The 15,392-nt window shown below is 40.1% G+C and overlaps 1 protein-coding gene across 1 annotated transcript; it reads right to left on the bottom strand.

The window, feature by feature from the left end:
* Window positions 1-2,845: 2,845 nt before the first annotated feature.
* On the bottom strand, window positions 2,846-14,956 carry LOC121878676 (beta-1,4-mannosyl-glycoprotein 4-beta-N-acetylglucosaminyltransferase-like). Its single transcript, XM_042385001.1, has 5 exons — window positions 14,794-14,956; window positions 5,612-5,693; window positions 3,646-5,453; window positions 3,387-3,503; window positions 2,846-3,131 (listed from the first exon to the last, which is right to left on the bottom strand). The coding sequence occupies exons 1-5, from the start codon at window positions 14,817-14,819 to the stop codon at window positions 2,975-2,977; spliced, it is 2,190 nt and encodes a 729-aa protein (XP_042240935.1). The 5' UTR covers window positions 14,820-14,956; the 3' UTR covers window positions 2,846-2,974.
* Window positions 14,957-15,392: the final 436 nt, after the last annotated feature.

Genomic DNA, 15,392 nt, shown 5'->3' with positions numbered 1-15,392 from the left:
GCACTGTACAACTGACACTGTACAACCTTGACTATAGGGCACTGAACAACTGACACTTTACAACCTTGACTATAGGGCACTGTACAACTGACACTATACAACTGTAACTATAGGACACTGTACAACTGACACTATGCTGCATAGAACACTACAACTGTGTCTATAGGGCACTGTACAACTGACACTGTACAACCTTGACTGTAGGGCACTGTTCAACTGACAATGTACAACTGACACTGTACAACTGTGAGTATAGGGCACTGTACAACTGACAATGTACAACTGACACTGTACAACCTTGACTATAGGGCACTGTACAACTGTGACTATAGAGCACTGTACAACCTTGACTATAGGGCACTGTAGAACTGACACTGTACAACCTTGCCTATAGGGCACTGTACAACTGACACTGCACTGCATAGAACACTACAACTGTGACTATAGGGCACTGTACAACTGAATCTACACTGCATAGAACACTGTACAACTATGACAAGATATATATATAGTCTGTGTGTACAAACTTAACTACACACTACACAGCATTTTATATACAACAAAACACTACACTTAACCATTCATTAACATATATGACACTCCTCTCTCTACAAGTTAATTTACAAAGGTTAGTAAATCACACAAATACAGTATAAATATATGTATTTTTTTTTTACTTTTACAATGATCTGAATAATGACTAGAAAACTCCAATACTGAAAATATGGCCGCTGATGTGACTTCGAGAGAGTTAGTATATTGATAAGGTGCATGCATTAGGGCAATAGAGATACAGTACAGTGAATTGTAATGAATAAAGCCTAATGGTATAAAATATGTTTAATAATGAATACAAAATAATGCCTATGTAATAGACTCATGTATTAGAGAAGGAAAGATGTATAAAAATTAATACAAAATAATGCCTATGTAATAGACTCATGTATTAGAGAAGGAAAGATGTATAAAAATGAATACAAAATAATGCCTATGTAATAGACTCATGTATTAGAGAAGGAAAGATGTATAAAAATTAATACAAAATAATGCCTATGTAATAGACTCATGTATTAGAGAAGGAAAGATGTATAAAAATGAATACAAAATAATGCCTATGTAATAGACTCATGTATTAGAGAAGGAAAGATGTATAAAAATTAATACAAAATAATGCCTATGTAATAGACTCATGTATTAGAGAAGGAAAGATGTATAAAAATGAATACAAAATAATGCCTGTAATAGACTCATGTACTGTAGAGAGAGGAAAGATGTATAAAATGAATAACAATTAATAGACTCATGACTGTATTAGAGAGGAAAGATGTATATTAATGAATACAAAATAATGCCTATGTATGACTCATGTACTGTATTAGATGAAAGATGTATAAAAAATGAATACTACCTATAATAGACTCATGTACTGTAGTAGAAGAAAGATGTATAAAATGAATACAAAATAATGCCTATGTAATAGACTCATGTACTGTATTAGAGAAGGAAAGATATATAAAAATGAATACAAAATAATGCCTATGTAATAGACTCATGTACTGTAGTAGAGAAGGAAAGATGTATAAAAATGAATACAAAATAATGCCTATGTAATAGACTCATGTACTGTATTAGAGAAGGAAAGATGTATAATAAATGAATACAAAATAATGCCTATGTAATAGGCTCATGTACTGTATTAGAGAAGGAAAGATGTATAAAAATGAATACAAAATAATGCCTATGTAATAGACTCATGTACTGTATTAGAGAAGGAAAGATGTATAATAAATGAATACAAAATAATGCCTATGTAATAGACTCATGTACTGTAGTAGAGAAGGAAAGATGTATAATAAATGAATACAAAATAATGCCTATGTAATAGACTCATGTACTGTATTAAAGAAGGAAAGATGTATAAATATGAATACAAAATAATGCCTATGTAATAGACTCATGTATTAGAGAAGGAAAGATGTATAAAAATGAATACAAAATAATGCCTATGTAATAGACTCATGTACTGTATTAGAGAAGGAAAGATGTATAAAAATGAATACAAAATAATGCCTATGTAATAGACTCATGTACTGTAGTAGAGAAGGAAAGATGTATAAAAATGAATACAAAATAATGCCTATGTAATAGACTCATGTACTGTATTAGAGAAGGAAAGATGTATAATAAATGAATACAAAATAATGCCTATGTAATAGACTCATGTACTGTAGTAGAGAAGGAAAGATGTATAATAAATGAATACAAAATAATGCCTATGTAATAGACTCATGTACTGTATTAGAGAAGGAAAGATGTATAAAAATGAATACAAAATAATGCCTATGTAATAGACTCATGTACTGTAGTAGAGAAGGAAAGATGTATAAAAATGAATACAAAATAATGCCTATGTAATAGACTCATGTACTGTAGTAGAGAAGGAAAGATGTATAAAAATGAATACAAAATAATGCCTATGTAATAGACTCATGTACTGTAGTAGAGAAGGAAAGATGTATAAAAATGAATACAAAATAATGCCTATGTAATAGACTCATGTACTGTATTAGAGAAGGAAAGATGTATAAAAATGAATACAAAATAATGTCTATGTAATAGACTCATGTACTGTAGTAGAGAAGGAAAGATGTATAAAAATGAATACAAAATAATGCCTATGTAATAGACTCATGTACTGTAGTAGAGAAGGAAAGATGTATAAAAATGAATACAAAATAATGTCTATGTAATAGACTCATGTACTGTATTGGCCTCTTTAGTCACCTCAAAACTCACCAATGAAGGTAACATCCCAAATAACTCATATCATTGTATATTGCTGGATGATCGTCATTCTCGATTCCGAGTGACAACAAAGTAGTAGCAGTATATGAGGATGATGATGTGTATTTGTATGTATGGTGATCCCTGAACATGACCTGAGCTTGGTGTAAGGGTAAGCCGGCAGCGTACTTTAGGGTGGGCTCCAGGTCTTGTTGAGGTTCAGAGGATGTCCCGGATGATACAGCATAGATCGGTATTGCTCAGGGTGGTCCAGCAGGTAGCGGGGAGCGTAGAATCGGTCCTGGGTGTTGTTGATGGGTAGGAAGTGAGTTTTGTCGTCAAACCATCTGCAGGAGACTCAATGATTAATGAACTATGGACACTACAGATCACCTGAAGATTAGGCACCCACATTTCACCAGATTATTTCTTAGTAACCCTAAAGCTGCCTGGGGATAAGTTATGTTAGGTTAACTTAATCTAACTTAACCTACCTTTCATTACCTAACCTAACCTGGAAAACCTACACTAACTTTAGTATTACGTGAGATCATTAGGTCAAGTGAAAATGAATCGTATAACAATACACAGGGAACACGTACAGGCCTCGCCAGATCCTTGTGGCCACATAGGTCAAGTTCTTCTTCTCTGGATAGTCCCCCCACCGAGGCTTATCATCCGCCTGGGCTGAGTTCAACTTTTGTACGATGTTTTCTGGGCTGTGGGAGACAAGGTCATAGGTTTGTTTGGATACGTAAAGATTCTTAGGTTTAATGTTTATGTAGGTGCTTAGGTATGATTCTGAGGAGTTAATAATTATAAGCCTGTTTTCTCTCTGTCTAACAGGGGTGGTGGACCTACCTGAAGCACCAGGAACAGTGCCACCCGGCATAATGCCCCACAGTGCCAGCCTCCCAATCTCCTACAATGTGGCCCTCGTCCCTGTAGCTCCTCACCGAGTGGGCCATCTTGAGGTTTTTCCACATGCCCTGTTTGCGGATGTTGTAAACGTTTCCGAGCAACACCTTCCTCAACATTCCTATCGTGGCGACGGAGGAAACATGGGTGACCTCTTCCTTGTTGCCGTTGATAACGTTCAGCCACGTATTCTCTTTGGAGACCCGCCAAAAAAATCCAAAGACATTCCAGCGAAGGGCGAAGGTGACGGGTTCAGGGTAACCGTCGTAGACCTTCAGGAAAGTGAGAATTTCCCGGGTTGGAAGTTCATCAGCGTCAGAGAGTACAAAGAGGTCATCATCACGGACACCCTTTAGGAGAGAGAGACCCTTCTCGCCCAGGTAGACCCTGAGGTAACTGTCAGCTACCCAGCCGCTTTTCTGTGACATTAACGAGAAGAATTCCAGGGAGACATAGACTATCTTCTCCTGGTACTCCTTCAAGTAACCCTGCTGGAACCTGGAGAGGAACTTAAGATCCTTGGGGTCACCATGAGCTGTGTAGTTAGACTCGCCAACGATAAACACGTCAACCACGTCATAGAGCTCGTGCATCCTCGTCTCAAACAGAGCGAATTCGTGGTTGACGGGAAAGCCGTTGATGATCCGTCGAGGAACCTCCCGGCGTCTCAGCAATGTGCCCGGGAAGTGGTGTTTGTATCTCCCGTACCACGCCGCCTCTGGGATGCCACAGTCCATCCCGAAGTATCGATCAAGACAACGACACCCTCCCTCAGGTGACTGCTCTGTCCTCTCAATATCCGTACCGCCGATGAAACACGTCCTGTTCTCTCCGATGTCCTGGAAATATTTACGTGTGTCGAAACTTAACACAAACTCACTTGGGTTGCTTTTGTTGTAAGTTCTGAATTTAAAGTCACTCGTCTGAACCACACCGACAGAGTCCTCACCATCGCCCGTAGTGCCAACTCCATTAGGTTCACCATTCACAACTGCATTTTTCGTATAACTTTTATCATCCATTCCACTGGTATTGTTTTTCTTCTTCGTCATATTTTTTCTAACAGTCACTGTAGTCTCTGGGGCGTATTTTTTAACTCCGTCATCAGATTTTTTTTCTATATTTGCTCGGTAGATGTCGTTCTCTTCCACCAGTAACGCCATCTTGTCTTCACCGCGGTACTTGACAAACTCTTCCTCAACACCACGACCACCGATGGGATCCTCCTTTTCCTCCTCCACCTCCCCTATTGATCTCTCCCCTTCAACTTTATCCTTCATCGCTCTCTCTTTTCCTACCGTCTCTCCAGCTTGGTTCTCTCCGTCACCATGGTCTTTCCTCGCGGGTGTCAGTGCTCCGGGAACGTTCTGGTTATGCGGGTTGTCCTCCCCAGAGCCATTAACACCTCCCCGGCGACCTGCTGGTAATCTCGTCTCACTCTTACTATCCCCACCTCTATGTCCAGTCTTGTTTATTGACACTACACCAACCCTCACTCCAGGAGATGCCTCTGTTGTGTTGTCTTTCTGTGCCTCGACATATACAGACTCTTGGCCTGACTCCTGACGCGGATCCTGAAGCTCCTGAGAAAGAAAAGTCCCTCGGCCGTAGGTAGCGGTAAAGAGAACAATATTCTGACCCACCACCCAGGCTCCAAGAACAGTGTCGTCCCCCTGATGGTCTTCTTTTTCCATTTCTTTCTCCTCCTGTAGACGGTGGTTCGAGGCCACCAGCATGTACACCAACACACTCTGTAAGATCAAGTCGAGTCAACACACACTCTCACAGCCATTTGTTTTCTTACACGAGCTATCCAAATATCCCAGCCTGATACACGTCAAGAAGAAAATCCACAAGTAATATGAACTACAGATACGCCACCTACCTGTGTACGACCACCATCACATACCTGTACGACGATCAGGACGACCACGCTCTTCAGTAACAATCTTTTCCGTAATCGACACTCAGCTGCTATCCGCCTCCACGACCTGCCAAATGAAGAGGTCGAACTGGTTAATGCAGCAGTCCCTTACCATGGTAATTCTGTATTGTGACCCAAACCACAGGACAGGAAGCACTGATTACCTTTGTGTGTGTGTGTGTGTGTGTGTGTGTGTGTGTGTGTGTGTGTGTGTGTGTCAGAAAATACGAATTACTTCACCTGTATGGGTATTTCTATCTACCTGTAAAAAGACATGTCATTAACAGCTTGGTTGGGTAATTGTGATGAAGTTAAGGAAGTGGTGGACTGACTGGGGTGCTTTGTTTCTGAATGGATGGAGAGAGAGAGAGAGAGAGAGAGAGAGAGAGAGAGAGGTGTTGTATGCTAATAATTCACCTTCTGCTCTTGGCTACGTATATCAAAACAAACACACACACACACACACACACACACACACACACACACACACACACACACACACACGTAATTATATATAACTGAGTGAAGGATAATAATAGACAATTCAGATAACGTATCTTATTTCAAGCTCTTTGAAACGTCTGCTAAGAAAGAACCCGGAAACTCGCTGTCATGTGTCAGATGTTGCAGTTGCTGTAGTCTGTTATATAGATATACACTACACACCTGATTTATTTGTTTATATACACTACACACCTGGCCTGATTGTTTATATACACTACACACCTGGCCTGATTGTTTATATACACTATACACCTGGCCTGATTGTTTATATACACTACACACCTGGTCTACTTGTTTATACACACTACACACCTGGTCTACTTGTTTATACACACTACACACCTGGTCTGATGTTCACTCGCAGTAAGTATAATTTCTAGAACATTTGGAGAACTTTCCTTGTCGTGTCTTGTTAGGTTATTCTAGCTGCCAATGGTCCACGACGTGCGTAAGTCATTTTCCCCACACCTTCGTCAGGAGCGAGTAGGGTGAGGAAGGGAGGGAAGGAAGGAAGGGAAAGGAGGGAGGGAGGAAGGAGGGGAAGGGAGGGAGGTAAGGAAGGAAGGGGGGAAGGTAGGGCGGGACTTTGTTCTTTCTCGTTTTTCACTTAACTGTCACTTAATACATTTGTCAAAGGGTCCTCGACAGCCCCGGAGGAGGGAGGAAAGGAGGGGGAATCCTTCACTTTTTTTTTATCGAGTATGTGGAAAATGGGGCGATATATTTGTGTTTAAAGGGAATAATAGGATTAATACGAGCGTTAAGGATGAGGATGGAGAAGAGGGAGGATTAGGAGATAAAGAGGATTAATAAAAGGGTATAAGAGGGATAAAATATTTTTTTAATGTCAAAACACCATAGAAGATCTGTTAAGATGGCCAACTAAACTGTTATATCAGCCGCTTGGTTTGCGCCACATGGGATAACTGTTTTAATTTTATCCACCTTATCTTAATCTCCGATGGCGACAGCACTAAAGTAGGACAAAGTTGACAAACTTTGATAACTGCCTCCCCCTCTACCTGTCGCAGGTGCTCTGAGTACTGATATTAATGATATTAATGGCAAGTGGTTGATCTCATTGCAACACTTGCCTAACACCTGTATCATACAGTGTTGCGCCTTCCCAACCAGCATAATGTGTGTGTGTGTGTGTGTGTGTGTGACAGGGTTGGATTCAAGTACTTCCAAGCATCTACTGATATATTTTACAAGTTACAACTTGAAGAAAGATGTGGCAACTCACTCGCATTTAAGCATGTTTGATTTAGTTTGCTGCCTGATACTGACAGTGAGTATGTAGATGCCATTCAAGTCAACACAAGTGACTCTGAGGATTATTCAGGTCTCCCTGCTCAACATATTCCTCGCTTTGTACATACGTTGCAACTGATTATAAAGGATGGATTCAAAAATGCCACCCAGTTGAACAGGATACATGATAAAACAGCAAAGATTGTATCGCATCTACGTAGATCTGCACAGATCACTGCAGATTTTGGAACGCTGGCTGCTCCAGTAAATACTAGTTCTCCACCCAAGAGATGTAAAATGTTCAGTTTTATGGAAGATCCTGATGCTAACCAACCTGTTGCTGATATCACTGCTGATCATGAGATCACACGTTACTTCAACATGACATGTGAACCAGAGGAGAGTAATCCCTTGTATTTCGGGACGAGACATGAGGACATCTCCCCACAATTAGCCAAGCTAGCCAGGACTCGCCTCACTATTCAAGCATCCTCGGCATCAGCAGAGAGAGATTTTAGCATTGGAGGAAAAGTATTCCGACCAGATCGTTGCCGTTTAACCGATGAAAACTTCAAAACAGTCATGTTTGTGTAGTTCAATGATCATACTTACAAATAAAATTCTGCCATGGTTTTAAAAAGTGATTAACACACGCTGTGTTTATGGGGCCCAGGCAGTGAAACATTGTTCTTCTGTTATTTGTTTCATGATAATGATTATTTTTCTTTTTACTATGAGTCTGGCCCATTCACTTTAGTTTAGATTCTTTCCAGTGACTAAATCATCATTTATATTCTTGTGATAAAGCAAAGTTGCAATCAAATGAAGACGAGTTATATTTGTCACTCACAAAAGTACTTGTACTTGACAATTAAGTACTTGGAATTACTTGACCAAATTTTCTACACCTTGTATTTGTACTTACTTGCTAATATACTTAAAACACTTGTACTTAAGAAAAAGTACTTGAACCCAAGCCTGGTGTGTGTGTGTGTGTGTGCAGGGATAATACATGCGATACACCTCATCACCTGTGTTCTGTGAGGGTGTTACATCCTCGCGTTATAATACCAGACAACCAATTTCCTCCTGTTTTGGGTTATTTACCTCAACACGTGACAATTGAATAAAAGGAAGGAGAGAGATAACCAATCACGAAGTACGTAAATGTGTTTATAGAGGGATATTCTTTTTACACTAATACATTACAATTTTCAAAGGTTGGGAGCTGACAAGTTTTCGGGAGATAAAGTTTTTTTCGATATACAGACTAGCGAGGTTATCCTAAAACTTTATCTTGCACTTGTGAGACCTCACTTGGATTACGTGGTTCAGTTCTAGTCACTGTACTACAGAATGGATATAGAATCCCGAGAAAGAATTCAGAGGAGAATGACAAGACTAATCCCGGGCATTAGGACCCTTGAGTACAGAGACAGGTTAAAGAATCTTAATTTGCACTCCCTCGAGAGACGTAGAGTGAGGGGCGATATGATCGAGGTGTATAAATGGAAGTCAGGGCTAGAAAAGGTGATATAACAAAGGTACTCAAATTATCCAACCAGAAGCGAACTCGTAACAATGGTTTTAAATTAGACAAATTTAGATTTAGGCGTGAAATAGGTAAACATTGTTTGGAAACAGAGTAGTGGATGAGCGGAACAAGTTACCAAACATCATCATTAACTCGAATACGCTGGATAGCTTCAAACATAGGTTGGGCGGATATATGAGCGAGACAGTGGTTGGGTGTCAACGGGACTGCCCAGTATGGACCAATAGACCAGCTGCAGTTTCCTCCATTTTTATGTTCTTATAACTTTGTTGTGGAAATGCTTTTACTTCCAACCTTACCAGGCTGCCCTATAAGAAAAAGAAGAGGAGATCTTTCACTTGAATATACTGTGCATTACTAAAATTATGCCCCCCTCCCACACACACACACACACCAAAAAAAAACTGGCGGTATTTGCCATTTTATAGTCAGTTAAACCACGAGGATTTCAAAGCCTTCACCATCGTGAGCATTTTTTTTTCAACACTACACTGACTCAAATAACTGTGTCGGATCGAAAATGATGACTTGTATTGTACTAAACATTAAATATAACCTTGCTAGCTAAAAGGATATAGTTATACATGATTGCTATATCGTCCCAGGACTTGGTAACACTGACACAAAGCCTAACCCACAAACAATCCTTAGTTTGAGACAAAACATTGGGGGTCTGATTTCTTATATAATTTACTAAAAACATTAAAGTTATTGAATTATTATAAACTTTTTTCTTCTGTAGCTAGAAATAATTTAAATGTCTTACAATCTAACAAGAAAATGCGAGTTAACAGAAACAAACGAATCGTCCTGCGTCTGAAATTAACCCTTATTATTACTATCGTCTAACCTAATAGTAATAACGGTTATTTTCACTCCGGGGTGAGTCGAGATAGTCACTATCATTGTGAACTTTAGAGGCTGGTATTTAATAACCCAGTATGCACACTGTAACCTCAGTTGCCGAAGAGTTATGCAACAAGGTGGAGGAGGTCAGTGTCACAGTGAAGTCAGTTGGTGCAGGTATTGTGGCGATTACCGAGTCGTGGCAAATTGTTCCTGAGATCTGTGCCATAGAAAACTATGAGTTATTTCACCACCTTAGAAAGGACAGGAGAGGTGGGGGTGTAGTTCTGTACAGTCGCAGTGACCTCAAACCATCACCCCTAGGTGTTAATGTACCTGAAGATGTGGAAGCCTTGTGGGTTCAGGTCACTCCCACCTCCCACCTTCGCCAGCTTGCCTCCCTCATTGTCTGTGTCTGCTATCACCCCCCCTGCGCACCAACCGCCAATGTACTGATTACTCATATTAGAGACACTGCTGACTCCCTGAGATCCAGATTTCCATGTGCTAAACTAGTGATATGCGGTGACTTCAGTGAGTTAGACATCAGTGACATCACCCAACACCTCCACCTTACACACATATTTGACTTTCCCACACATGGCAATGCCACCCTGGACCTCATAATGACTGATCTCGGCAACCACTACCTTCCCCCTCCCCCCCTCCCAGTGTTCAACCATATGAATCGCCAACAAACTCCTGAAAGTTAAATCCAAACGCTCCACGACCCCAATTGACCTCTCAATCAAAATATACAAGGAGTTTGCAGTCGAACTTGCCACCCCCCTCTGTTCTATTAATTATTAATGCATCCCTCAGACAAAGCAAATGCCCTAATGAATGGAAAACCGCATTTGTCACCCCCATCCCCAAGGTCACCACCCCACAGTCCCCTAACGACCTCAGGCCAGTTGCCATTACCCCCATACCCAGTCTACTTTGTTTTTAAGTGGGCATTTGCCAGAATCTATCAGTCAATTGATCCACAGCAATTTGGTAATATGAGGACCTCCTCTACATCACACTGCTTAGTGAGTTTTCTGGATTTTCTGCACAAAAACCTGCAGAAACGTAAGACATCACTTGAGCTCCTGAGGAGTCAGCCAAGGAAGGTTGTTCAGATTGTGGAGCAGACTGTGAGGAGATCTTCCTGGTATGCTCATCCCGAGGCAGTTCTGCAGACAATGCTCTGCAATGAGATGAAGAACATGAGAGGATCTGGGCATGACGAATCAGTTGGTGACGATTCCTTCAGGGTCAGGAAGACTCCTGAAGTCAATCTAGGTGCCAAGACCCTCACTGATCTCATAGATCTGGATAACATCCTGGCTGGCAGTGAGCCCCCTCTTACCTGCAGCCTCACCAATGTTGAAGTCAGAGCTTTCCTGGACAAACCCATGCATGTCCCTGCCTGGCCCTCGCACACCCAGAGTATAGAGCGTTGTGTACAGCAAGTGAGCGAGGCCAGCAGTCACGTGTACAGCCAGGAGAGGAGGGAAGGCTACATCCGAGCTCAGGTGGTCAGCAGGGAGGTGATGAGTAGAAACAGAAGCAAGAAAGACATATTCTCTATGGTGTGCAGCAACACCGGGTCGTAGTAGTAAAACCGGTTTTGTATTTGATGATTTTGTTTTCTAAAGGAATATTAAATTTAATAAATGTGTCAAGATCATTCGTTTCACTATTCTGGATCATTTTCATCCTAATAAATTAACCTGATACATTTACTTTACTTTAAATAAGCTATTTAGTGGTGTTGGTAAAAGGGTAGGAATACTGAATTTTCATAAGATTTCAAGTTAAAATTTACCTAGCAAAACATTAAAACTTTTCAAATCTGAAGATATCATATGATTCTGCACATAGAACTACATCATTAATACCATGGGCCGATTTTTCAAACTAAAAAAAAAAAAAATTCGCCTCCGTATGACACCCCCTACTGAAACATGGATCAACCTAGACTCACGTGAGTTACCTGTCCAGGCCACCCAAATTGCAGGTTACAAAATTGTTCATACCAAACAGGCAGACCAGGGAAAGGAGGCGGAATGTAATCATATGGGGATAACCTGAGTGTGAAATAAACAAAAGGCAAAAATGAGGAATACGAAACAATTTGGATAGAATTAATCGTGATGAAAAATTAATCACAGGAGTAATGTTAGACCTCCAATCTTGATAGCGTTAATGAGCGACTTATCTGGGATGAAATGCTTGGGGCTTCCACTTACCTTAAGTCACAACATGATGAGGCGACTTTAACCTTGGCCAAATAGATTGGACTGACCTTACGGGTAACTCAGAATCCGAGGATTTTCTCGAAACGATCCAGGACTGTTTCCTAAGTCAACATATAACCGAACCCACCCGGGGTAATAATATACTCGATTTAGTTCTGTCGAACAGAGAAAACCTCATTAGCAATGTCGAGGTAGGGAACGAACTTGCAAACAGCGATCACAAAGAAATTAGATTCCAGTTAGATTTTCAGGGCAGATGAAAGGAAAATTCCACCAAGTCCCAGATTTCAGAAGGGCAAACTTTGATAGTTTGAAGAGGCAGTTGAGGGAAGGGGTATCACGCCTGGGGGTGACTCACACCGACCTCACCCCACCCACGAACCTGACGGTTGACACCGACCTGATAACGAGATCTAAGATTGCGGAGTTCCACGACAATTTAAATAACGAGTTACTTAATGCACAAAGGCAGACCATACCATACAAAAAACTCAGATCAGACATCAAAGACCCTAAATGAATAAATAATTTAAAGAACATTATTGGCCAAAGGTAGAAGGATAAATCGTGGCGAAATTTACCTCCGGGATTATTATAAGGTATTGGCCGGTAGGGTTAAGACCGAGATAAGGAAAGCAAAGAAGAATAATGATCTGAAGATAGCAAGGGAGGCGAAGACAAATCCCAAAGGATTCTACCAAATGTATCAAACTAAAACACGAGATAAGATTGGACCAATACAGACAGATACCGGCGAGCCAACTGATAACGACGGAGAAATGAGCAATAATCTGAATAAATATTTTTCAACAGTTTTCACCACCGAAAATTTAAACATGATACCCGAGGCACCGACTCTATTCAGAGATAGTGAAGAAAAATTAAGCGAGATAGTAGTGACTAGAAACGATGTTAGTAAGCAAATAGACAAACTAAAGCCAAATAAGTCACCTGGTCCCGATGAGATATTTGCTAGAGTATTAAAGGAATGTAAGGAAGAGCTTAGTATGCCCTTAGCAAAGTTGTTTAACATGTCCTTAAAAACAGGTGTAGTACCAGAACCCTGGAGGATGGCGAATGTAATACCGATTTTCAAGAAGGGGGATAGATCACTATCCTCTAACTACCGCCCAACCAGTCTAACATCAATAGTAGGCAAATTACTGAAAGCAATCATTTCAAACTCTATTCGAAATTACACAGAATCGCAATTAATCAGTTTTCGAATCGGTGGACGAGGGGCACAATTATGATGTGGTATATCTCGACTTTAGCAAAGCCTTCGACAGAGTCCCCCAAGAAAGACTAATTAGAAAGATAGAAGCACATGGCATCAAAGGTAATATCCTTAAATGGATTAGGGCGTAGTTACAAGACAGGAAACAGCGAGTGAGCATTAACGGCACTAAATCCCATTGGAGCAACGTCACTAGCGGAGTTCCCCAAGGCTCAATACTTTGACCATTATTATTTATTATATACATAAACGACATAGATATCGGCATAGACAGCAACATAAGTAAATTTGCTGATGACTCTAAAATAGGATGTGTTATTAAATCTGACGAGGACTCCACAAAACTACAGGAAGATTTAAACAAATTTTTCGAATGGTCTGAAAAATGGCAGATGAAATTCAACGTGGACAAATGTAAAGTACTCAGTATAGGAGATGTAAACAGGGAAACCAGTTACCAGATGAACAACGATGCCATTGAGAAATCCGACTGTGAGAGAGATTTATGAGTAATGATAAGTAGGAACCTTAAGCCAAGTAAACAATGTGTATTTGCTCGAAACAAGGCTTATAAAGTACTTGGGTTCATACAAAGATGTTAGTTACAAGACTAGCGAGGTCATCCTAAAACTATATCTTGCGCTTGTGAGACCTCACTTGGATTACGCAGTTCAATTCTGATCACCGTATTACAGAATGGATATAGAATCCTTGGAAAGAATTCAGTGGAGAATGACAAGGCTAATCCCGGGCATTAGGAACCTTGAGTACAGACACAGGTTAAAGCATTTTAATTTGCACTCCCTCGAGAGACATAAGTGAGCGATATGATAAGTGTATAAATGGAAGTCAGGGGGCTGAAAGAGGGGACATTACAAAGAGTGCTCAAACTATCGACAGGAGCGAACTCGTAACAATGATGGTTTCAAATTAAACAAAATTAGATTTGGGCAGCGAAATAGGAAAACACTGGTTTGGTAACAGTAGTGGATGAATGGAACAAGTTACCAAATATCATCATTAACTCGAATACGCTGGATACCTTCAAACATAGGTTGGATGCTTATATGAGCAATAGGGGTTGGGTGTAGATGATTTATTATTCTCAAAACCAAGATGAACATTCAATATTTTTATATCATCAATATTTAATGGAATAAATAATCCTGTAATGATCCATTATCTTATGATTGAGATGAGTCATCATCAAAGCTCTAATCAGCAGCATAACATTTATTTGGCGGAAGTTTATTGAAAATCCAATTTGAAAAAGTAAATAATAGCTATTGAAGTGTGATATGATATTACTAGAGGTGTTGAGTCTACTACAATTGTCTGACTTTTGGCGATAAATAAGTTCAAATTTTTCCGAAGACAGTTTCCTTCGCTGCACACACATCACGGAATCTCATTGAGGTTTCTTACACTATTAATCGTGGCTAAAATATTTTGTTTCTGACTTTGTTATTTAAAAGAATCGTATAAAAATGTTAAAACTGGTGCTGTTAAGCGACAAGAACCTCACCTCATTAGCGAAATGCGAAGACACATGGTAGTTGTTTTCCTTTAATGCGTCACAAGCCGAATATATTTTCACAAGCACCAACACTGAAGATACAAGTATACACATATTCCCTGCCAGGTAACAGCTGTGTCAACCGCTGCTGTGGCCGGTGGCAACTACAACGAGTGCGCGCTGAGTGTTGGGGTACCTAGTTAGTCTTTCCCTTACTGGGGAGATGCGAGTTGCCTGTTGCAATTTATATTTTCAAAATATTTAGTCCGTGTCGCTAAAACTTTAAATAATATAACATAAAATATTCCGGAACTTATAAATGGGTGGTTAAGTCTCTATTTGATTAATAGAACTTAAGAACTGGAAAGAAAATTTATGTTTTTGGAAATCAGCCGCCGGCACGGTGGAAAAAGTCCCACCCACTCCTCAAATGGCTTGACTCAGTTATACGTGACACCAGAGAGAAGACACTACTGCTGTCGCCATACATTCCCAGCAGCACTACCTATCCAACTTTGTGTCCTCTAGTGACAATTTTTCATACTACGTACAGCACAAGTAACATTTATATACGGGTAGTGCTGATTATAATTAAATAATTGGCTAAT

This window comes from Homarus americanus, unplaced genomic scaffold, assembly GCF_018991925.1.
Source record: "Homarus americanus isolate GMGI-L3 unplaced genomic scaffold, GMGI_Hamer_2.0 scaffold23518, whole genome shotgun sequence".
NCBI classification, from domain to species: Eukaryota; Metazoa; Arthropoda; class Malacostraca; order Decapoda; family Nephropidae; genus Homarus; species Homarus americanus.
This window is presented reverse-complemented; position numbering and strand designations above follow the sequence as displayed.